General features: G+C 31.2%; 1 protein-coding gene across 1 annotated transcript in view; it reads right to left on the bottom strand.

The window, feature by feature from the left end:
• The window catches only part of LOC117178455 (carbonic anhydrase 2-like), a 22,558-nt gene extending 14,194 nt beyond the window's left edge, over positions 1–8,364 (bottom strand). The window contains exons 1-3 of the mRNA XM_033369882.1: positions 8,295–8,364; positions 6,511–6,690; positions 2,986–3,127 (exon numbers count right to left, since the gene is read on the bottom strand). Coding sequence (XP_033225773.1) covers positions 2,986–3,127; positions 6,511–6,690; positions 8,295–8,364 — 392 coding nt within the window. The remainder of the gene's footprint in view (positions 1–2,985; positions 3,128–6,510; positions 6,691–8,294) is intronic.
• Between the last annotated feature and the right edge of the window lie 1,912 nt (positions 8,365–10,276).

Genomic DNA, 10,276 nt, shown 5'->3' with positions numbered 1-10,276 from the left:
GATTGCTAGAGAGATTGATCAGCAACCTGGGTCGGAGCAGTGTTGCGGAACGAACGTGTTATTTACTTAAATAGCACGAGAATTCTGTATCAATCTGAAAAAATTCTATCCCATCCACACACTACTCCTTTCCCCTGCCGAGTGAGTCACGCCTACCCCGAAAGGGAAATGGCTTAATGGTGTAATAATAATAATAATAATTATGAAAAAATTCAATTTATTTTGCTCAAATCAACTCCAGTAGCTTTAATTTATTAATGAAATGTTTTACTTAACTTGGGAAAATTCTAGATGGTAAAATTTGGCCAGATTTGAAAACTTATTGACTAACATCATGAATCTGGGTTATCTCTTAAGCTCCCACCGTGAGAGACATTTTGTTAGAATAAATGAAAAGAGTGAATTAGAATTTAGTATAGTATCGTTCAAAAATAGGGAAAGCCGAGGTTTTATTACACTTATTCGTATTACAGTATTGATGTTTAATATTATGATATGAGTATTTGAAACAAGAAGACGACAAAATTATATTCTAAATACGAAATATTATGAATCTCCATTTCAAGAATTAACACTATGAAAAAAAGTTATTTTTGTTGTGAGTTTTCGAAAAATAATTTGAATACGAAAAATAGTGAATATCCGAATTCCAATCGAGCCAAATGGTTATGTTTCACAAAGTTTTAAATGAAAGTTAACTCTATTTTCAATTCATGAATTTAGTATGGAATTTAAAATATTACGAATTCTTTCTCATGAAATGTATGCACTAAGGTAATAAGATTTGATTCAAGAGTTTAATTTATAAAATTTTACATGTAAATACACACAAGTTTATTATCCTGAGTTACTGAGATATCCAATTAGATAATGTTATTTCTACAAGAATATTATCAGTTCCTCTAATAAAATTTAATTGATAAAAAATCAATTTAAACATTGAAAGTGATGAAATGTTAAACATATCTATTAACAAAATCTTTGATGCAACAAATCACTCGTGAAGTAAGACCAAGATATTTGCCATGCTGCCCTGAGTTGTCAAGCGACGACGCTTTGCCGAGATTTTTGCTAAATATTCCATAATGTTCGAAACTCGCCGCAGCCGTTCCGATTTCTTATAGCGATTAAGCGTATTGAATAAATTATGTATATAATAATTAAAATAATAATTATACGTCTGTTTCCGTATTTAATTAAATTTAATTTGTGTGTTTAGTCCCTTCTTCTGAAGGCTAAATCTTTTAGTTGATTGAGTTATTTTTCGTATAGTCGTTCGAGATTCTCATATGCTTTGTATGGCAACTTCAAAAGTTGTTTTCAGTTTTGCCGGCTGAAAAGCACTATATTAATTTTTGATATGCAAACCCTATTTTCCCTATTTTGGAACGATATTATACTAATTTCTCATTCATTTTTATTATTTATTATAAACAAAAGTCTTTCAGTGCAGTGCACAAGTATGAATAGTCTTATTCCTAGCATAATTTTGAAACCTATCAACAAACATAATAAATTTTGTTTATTGCTTAAGCCTTAACCATAACATTGCTTAAAATTATCGTTTTAATAGATTGTCTTCATAAGATTGGTTTTGTTTTATAAAAAAATCATGAAAATTAAACGTATTTCTCGCTATGTATGAACTTTCCGCTTGGAACACTACGATGAATATTATTACATTTTTATAAAAGTTCATTACAAATGCTATCTTAAAACATAAACATCAGATCAAAAAGGACATTTATAAACTTAGATTCCTAAATTAAAAGTGCGTTAGTGTTGAAAATGAAACGAATTCGAAAAGAGAATGAACACTGCAGTAGATTTGAGTAAAATACAAAAGTAAATTTTGCATAAAATTTTATATAAACTTGAAAATTTATTGTTTAATTTTCAATTTCTTCATTGAAATAAAATACCGTTGGAATTATTATAATTCCCAGATTTCAAATATTATACAGGGTGGACACGCTGGGGCTTGCATATATGGCGAGTTAAATGCTACCCGAATTGCACAACAGCAGGAGAGAAGCCATTATACAGGGGTATTTTCACATTTCGCGCCTTTGAAGTTTCATTCGGATCGGCCATTCGGTCAAGTCCGTGCATCTTCGGATCAAGTTTATGATATTTTCCATGGTTGCGTTAGAAAATTTAAACGGATACAAGTGTTAAAACAATATAGGTTATGTTATATAGTAATTACAAATAATAAAAGTGTTTAATTAATAATGAAGTGAGACATGTGAACTGAGAAGTAAACGTCATTTTTTTCCGTGCCAATAACATTATAGAATGGCTGCTGAGTGACAAATACTATAAAATAGTAATAATATTCTGCGCTTCCAGTGGGTGAAGAGTGAACGGAGTTTAACACTTATTTTTACTATATAAAAAAAGGTATGTTATGAATAGATAGGATATGTTTCAAATAAAGCGAATGAAATATTACATGCGTAAACTTTAAATTGACATTGCCTACATTTACTGACAGCGATTAGGGCTAACAGGTGAATTTGAACATAACCGTTTGAAGTTTCGAACGTAGCCGTGGAAACTATCATAAATTTGATCAGAAGATGCAAGGACTTGGCCGAATGGCCGATCAGAATGCAACTTTAAAGGCGCGAAATATGAAAATACCCCTGTATAATGGCTCCTTCCCTGCTGTTGCGCAATTCGGGTAGCATTCAACTCGCCATGTATGTAAGCCCCAGCGTGTCCATCCTGTATCTGTAAATAACAAAGATGTCAGACTCTGCATTTTAGTCCTCAATAGGTGCAGGGGACTCCTGCTGATCAGGTTTGGTGGTAACAGTTTGGCTGAGTGGGGTGAAGCCGTGTAGTGGGGGAAACCGTACGCACTTAGCTGGGATGGAATCTTCCATCCCTTATAAAATAGAGTTTATGAAGAGACAAATGTAATTCTGATGAGTATTTTCTAAAAAAGGTTGTAAGAATAAAAATAATAGTAGAACTTACTGCCGTCCATCAAGAGTATGCTCACTCCCATTTGCATTCGATAAACCCCAGTGGAAGTGGAAGCTGTCTAAGACATATACACCATTGAGAGGTCCACCTTGAATACTTGGTTTTTTCAATTGATAGATTGGTGAAAATGCCACTGTATATAAAAAAAGCCACTTGTTATTTGAGTTTCATACGAAAAAGCGATTGTCTTACAGCATTCAAAATTAAATTAAAAAGAATATGACTGAAGACGCGTCAAAAAATTTCTGGGTAAAATTCGCAAGAACGGATCACTTCGAATTTATTAGCGTTTGCAAAAAAAAAGTAATATTTTTTGTCTCAATATTGAGAATTATTTTTAGCACAACTGGACCGAATTTTGTTGAGAAATAAAATTATATCGTGTTTGATTTTTGCATTGTAATTGAATTTAAAAAAAACGCTGTTTGTCAGCGTAATAAAGTGCTACAATAAATGCAATAAGATTGAATTTACTTTATCAATAATTGTAAAAGTATAAATTGAAATTTAACTAATAATATAAGAGGTATCCAGTAATGCTAGTATTAATAATAAATCTTATAATCATAATTTTACGAAATAATAATATAACGGAATAAATAAAGAAGGGATAATTTACAAATTGCTTAAGATGTTTTACGAACTTTCCAACTCCCCATACGCCTACTCCTTGTTAGATTCTGTAAGATTTTCTGGACCACCATCCCAATCTTATAAAGATTTTATAAACTTAAGGCAGAAACATAAAAGATATAAAATTAGCTAAATTTTTATAATCAAAATTTCTAGTTTGTTTACTTAATATTTTAAAAGTATTACAAATGAAATTAAATGTTTATTTAAACTATTATTCTTAGATCCATAAATTATTAAAATTCCTATTTATTTATCACAGATATCATAGTCTTTTCCCTTTGTTTTATTTTTCTACTTAAAGGCGAACTGAATTATCACAGCTCCAAAAGAAAATTCCAATATTTTTGTTTTTAAAGTTCATTCCTATCGGTTAAAAAGTCTACCATTAAATGTTTTTTTTTCTACCAATTTCGTTTGAAAAATTAACAGTTTTTTCAGAAATCATACTTTTTGGTTGAAAATTCGACTCTTTTATTGTAAATTCGTCTTTTCTGTATGAAGAATCATCTCTTTTTGGAGAAATGTAATTTTTTTGTTAAACATATAGTGATCTGGTTAAAAATTCGTTTGTTATGATGAAAAATTAACTTTTTTTGTTAAAAATTTACATATTCCGATTGAAAATTTAACTTTTCCGGAGAAAATTCCTATAATGTAAAGATTTGGAAACAACAAATCAAACCATTCTTCGACCGACAATGCGATAATGAATTGTAGAAAAATTATTTCTTCTGTCTTACGGTCACGGCAAAATAAAAACAAATTTGGGTTATCAATTCAACTCCATTTATTTTTAGAACAAAAATTAAAACTTCGACGACGTTTCAGCATCACTGCGTGCCTTTTTCAGAGTATCTAAATAATAATTATAATAAGCTAATACATAATAAAAATAAATATAAATAGTTTTAAAAAGTTATTGTTTATGAGTAACAAATATCTGAAAAATAATACCTTAGTTTAAAATGATTTGTAATCGAAACAAAAATCATTCCAATTTTGGAGTCAATGCGTGTCATTTTTTTTGTGTCATTATGACAACTTTACTTTTTTTGATGTCATAATGAAACAAAAAAAATTGACACGTATTGACTCAAAAATTGGAATCCTTGTTGTTTCGCTTACAAATCGTTTTAAACTAAGGTATTATTTTTTAAATATTTTTTACTCATAAGCAATAACTTTTTTACAACTATTTATATTTATTTTTATTATGTATTAGCTTATTATAATTATTATTTAGATACTCTGAAAAAGGCACGCAGTGACGCCGAAACGTTGCCGAAGTTTTAATTTTTGTTCTAAAAATAAATGGAGTTGAATTTATAGCTCTAATTTGTATTTATTTTGACGTGACCGTAAGACAGAAGAGAAAATTCCTATTTTCGAATCATCACTCATACAATTTAGTAGAAAATTTTATTATTTGACCTCAGTTAGAACCATTTTGTTAGAATTAATTTTTTAGTTCAACATTAATTATATTAGTTAAAAATTCATTTGTTTGGTTGAAAGTTTAAATATTTGATAAAAAATTTGTTGTTTTTTTCGATTAATAATTTAGCTATTTGAATAAAAACCTGTGTAATTTGTTAAAAAAATGGTCTTTTCTGTAGAAAAATAATCTTTTGGGTTTAACATTCAACTATTTGGATACAAATATAGGTATTTTGTTGAGAACTTGTCTTTTTCGTAGGAAATGCATCTTTTTGTCTGAAAATTAAACTTTTAAGGCAAAACAATTTTTTTTTAAACTTTAACCATTTCTTCGAGTCACCTTTTTGTTTTGAAAATTTAATCGTTTTGTAGAAAATTTGTATTTTAGGTTTGAAAATCCATAAACATTGCAGAAAATTCCACAAATTTGTAGAAAGTTAACATACTTTGTCACAAATTAATTATTTTGTGAATTAAAAATACATTAATTTAGTTAATTGTTAATTTCTGTGGTTGAACGTTTAATTATTTCGTTAAAAAATCGTTTTCTTTTCCCGTTAAAAATCCAACTATTTGGTCAAAAATTTGTCTGCTTTGTTGAAAATTCATATTATTTGGTAGAAAATTATCTTCTTGCTTGGAAACTCAACTACTTGGTTAAAAATATATGTACTTTGTTGTGAATTCAATTTTTTAGATCTAAAATGAATATTCATAAATAAAAATTAATCTTTTTTGTTCAAAATTCTACTAATTAGTTAAAAATTTAAGTTTGTGTAGAAAGCTTTCTTTTTGGCTTGAGAATTAAAAAATGTAATTAATTTTATTTTTTTAGGACAAAACAAATTTCTTTGTTTGTAAATTAAACTATTGTTATGAAACATCGTATTTTTGGTTTAAAAATCCAGCCGTTTGGTAGAAAATTCGTAATTGTCTCGAAATTTTAACAACTTCGTAAAAAATCCATCAAACTGTGCGAAAGTTAAATTACTTTGTCGAAAATTAGTTTTTCCTTTGTTGAAAAAACGCAACAATTTGGTTGAAACTTAAAATTTCAACCGTCTATTAGAGGATTTATAATTTAGGTTCGAAAATTCAACATCTTTGTCGAAAGTTCAACAAATTGGTAAAAAATGGAACTACTTGGCCAACATTTTTTTTTAGTAGAAAATTCATTCTTTTAGTAAAAAATCAACCTTCTTGGTTAAGAATTCAAATATTTGGTTTCAAATATCTGTGTTTTTGTGTATGTTTTTTACGGAATTTTCTACAAGTTATAAAGTAAAAAATTTCAAAATTTTATAGTGATTCACTTGTGCGTTGTTTCTTTCACATTTTTTCCATAAACTAGAGGAATAAAAATTTCTTTAAATATATAAAGAAATTATAAATATTATTTATTATTTAAATAGATTATTGAAATTTCTGAAATCTTGTGCATACCAGTATGGCCATTATTCGTCACTTTAACTCCTGTTGGTTTTGTATCGTAATTGCTGATGACTAATTTGTTTGGGAGCGTTTCTTTTATTTTACGCCTTGGAACATTTACAGGAGATTGACGGTTTTCAGCGCATTCTTTTTGTTCTTTGCTCCACAGCTCAGGGTGGTGATAGTCAAATGCTTTAAATAGAAATATTTTATATTTTATTACAAAATTCAAATTCTCGATTCCAAATCAATACCTACTGACGTGAAAAATCTCTCTATGGAAAAATCGATTTTTAGATTAAACTATTGATTCCATTTCTACTTTTCTTTAAGTAGAATATTTTTTAATTTGAAATTTTGTGTGTTTAGATTATTCTTTAATTCATTTATAAAATAACTTATTTTTACTCATGCTTAGTCACTGGAAATTACTTCCAGACAGTTTGATCACTCATATAAGACTTAGTTTCATAAATTTAAAAATCTTTAAAAAATCGTACTTCTGAAAAAAATTCAACGCTGTTGTTAAACAAAAAAATAACCAAATTTGGAACAAAAATTTAAACACACACATATTTTCAAAATCAAAAAATCTTTCATGAATGAAGCGTCCAAATTAAATACATAGTGTAGGCTTGAAATTGATTTGTTCATAGAAACATTTTTTGTTCCACTATTTGGTGCCTGAATGGAATGTATATTTTGTTGTTAATGAGGTTCCGATCAAAAGTTGTCCTTATACATTTTTTTCTACAATAAGCCGTTTAGCGACCAGCAGCAGGGTTCAAGCTTGATTTTGGTGGTTCGAATGTATAAATTTTTAGTAAACGCTAAATAAATCAAAAAAGAGGTTTTATATGTTATTTTTTTCTTAAGCCTTTAACGACCAATGTTGCAGTTGATCAACATTCACTATTTTCGATTTCCCTAATTTTTAGTTAACAAGCTTGGAATCACGCAAAATTAATGCATGCATAAGCTCAAGGTGGATGATTTCGCATCTCGTACAGAAAATTATGAAAATTAAAAAAGATATTTTTTTTAAATCGATCAGAAAAAGACCACATATTGTTTCGGAATTTTTTCAGACTTTTTATTGAACTGGATGAAGGCTTGGTCATTAAATGGTTAACGTTTGCTAACAATTTCAGAATCGAACCCGGTTCGTTGCTCCAAATACCTTTTTCTTCTAAAGATGGAACCGGTCAATGGATCGAGCTCCACCAGGTGTTGACTCGATGTCCAGATTTTTTTCGGACATCTAGTTCGGGGCTGTTTCCTGGATATAAACCTCCCTAGAGAAGTTGCATAAAAAATACCTGGACATCGATATAATATTTGTGATCGATCTGTTTATCAGTACAATCTCCTAGTGGAAAACTTCTCCCAGGAAGATGCACAAGGAATAGCTGGGGGAAGAATTGACTTTTTTGATCGGTCGACCTGGTTATCAGTATAATCTCCTGGAGTTCTGTTTTATTTTGTTAGTGTTTGCTGAAAACTGATAAATCGACCAACCAAAATCAATCTTTTACCCCAGCTGGTCGCTAAATATCTTCATTTTGTTTAAGAAGATCTTTTTTCAGAAAATCTTTGGTCGAAACATCATGAACAACAAAATATCCAAAGATAAGGTAATTCCACGGACAGCCATTTACAAGGTGTTTTTCGCGGGGTCTTTTGAAAAAAATTAGAAAACAATTGGAATTTGAAGAAAATGGCTGATCCAAATGTTACGATGAATCTCATTTTTGATGAGTATAATATTCGGATATGAAAAATCCGGTTTGACTTACCGAAAATTCCATTAAGCTCAGTGATGAAAACCACTGTAGTCAAAATTTGTAATACGTTTCCTTTCACCATTTGAACAGATTCTGCAAATTATTGTTAAAGAATGTGTGAAAAATTTTAAAACCAGATAACTAGGTAATTCTAATACAGAAAAAAACAGTATTCATTTTCAGGTGCTTGAGATAAAATATCCGTATCTTGACTATAAATCTTTTTTTTACTATCACAGGCGCAGCAAAAACTTATCTCTGTCTTTAGGTGAAACCTTATTTACAGGGAAGGGGGGAGGCAAAGTGTTTTTTAAGCAAGTTTCCTCTTGCTATTTTTTTCTCCTAAATATGTTAATTAACCCCTGTTGTGTGTGTTGAAATTACTTTTTATGTTGTTATAAAATTTATAACGTAATTTGTATAATTTCTTTTTTATCATGTAATATTTCATAATACATGAAAGCTTCTAATGTGTCTCCTAAGAGTTTATATTTTTATTGTACCGAATACCCTGTTCCTTTACACACCCCCACACACTTACTTGGAGGTGCGAGGGGGATCAACAGTTTTAAGGTGGGTTCCTAAACACCAAGGGCAACAGCTTGAAGTACTTAGAGAACCTTTTTCTCTAGAGGTACCGGTCCCACGACTCTCCGGAGATAAACAACTCGCTTGCTAGGCTAGCGTTCACCGCATAAGCCGCCGAGGCTCTTTCAGATTTCGAGGTGGGAATTGAACCCACAAGCCGACGGAGTGAGTCTAAAGCCTATACAGAAAAAACAGAAGGTAAACTTTACATCGATTTGCGACGAAAGATTCGCTGCAAAAAAATTAACTTCACAGGATAAACTTTAACGAAATATCGATTAAACTTTCTTCCGTTTTCCCATAACAACACATGTGTTTTAAAAAACGCGAAGGCGTTTGAATAAAAATGTATCACTCTGAAAAATTTCCTGCAACAAATTTGATCATTTCTTTATTCTGTGTACGCTTTAGCCCCCACGACTCAGGAAATTCTTTCAGGAAGCTTCTGGGCGTCCGGAGGGAGGCATCCGTACCGGCAAGGAGGATGGAGGAGTTCGGAATGCGTTTGGTTGTTCAAACGCTGCTTATTGGTTCGGGTCGCATCGGGCTTACGGGCCTGTGGAGAGTAGGAGACATTGAGTGTCGAATACTAAACCAAAGTCCACGCATACTGTAGCAACGAGTAGGTAAAAGTATTGCATAATACATATATGTGCAATTACTAAATGGTGTACGATTAGAGTCTTAACTATCATGTATATTGTTCCTTATATTATTCATTTGTGATATTGATTCTACAATTAAATTGAAACCTATATTTTATCAGACATATAAACGTAGATTGTGTGTATGGAGGAGACACATGTATGTACAGTGAACCCGAGAGATAGGGCCCCAAAAGTTTGTTCTTCTGAGAACTGACGCGGTGCAGTGGGGATGGGCGAGAGGAGCTGTGAGAAAGTACGCTGTGCTCACTCGATCTGGACTGTTTACATTCGGAGTGGACCTTTTCCTATGGAGTTAGGTCCAAGGTTAGCTCCAAAAACGGCACTCACTCTAGGGTTTACTGTATATTTATACGTAAGATAATATAACTGAGGGGGACTACCACTCTGATACTGTTTGAATAGAGCTATATCTACTGAGAGAAACTGCTATCTAGAAATTGTTTCGGCTCCTAGTAGAACCGAGGTAAATCACACCCATGATCACGTCTCATGACCTTGAGATGGATGGCCATAGGGTATGACGAAATCACATCAGCAAGCTCCCTTTTCAGGTCTTAGTAACCTTTCCTCCTTCTCCTTTTCCTGGGGAATATAGTTTGTTTCCTGGAGTCTCGGAGAACGATGTCAGGCATAGAGTGTGCAATATACGAGGGTGGATTGATAAGTTTCCGGCCTGACCAAGAGATGGCGCCACTAGGCCTACCTTGAGGTGGCGTTCTATAGTACCATCCTTAGATA

Source organism: Belonocnema kinseyi, chromosome 8 (assembly GCF_010883055.1).
Source record: "Belonocnema kinseyi isolate 2016_QV_RU_SX_M_011 chromosome 8, B_treatae_v1, whole genome shotgun sequence".
Taxonomy (NCBI): Eukaryota; Metazoa; Arthropoda; class Insecta; order Hymenoptera; family Cynipidae; genus Belonocnema; species Belonocnema kinseyi.
The sequence above is the reverse complement of the archived record's forward strand: the minus strand, read 5'-3'. Positions and strand labels throughout refer to the sequence as shown.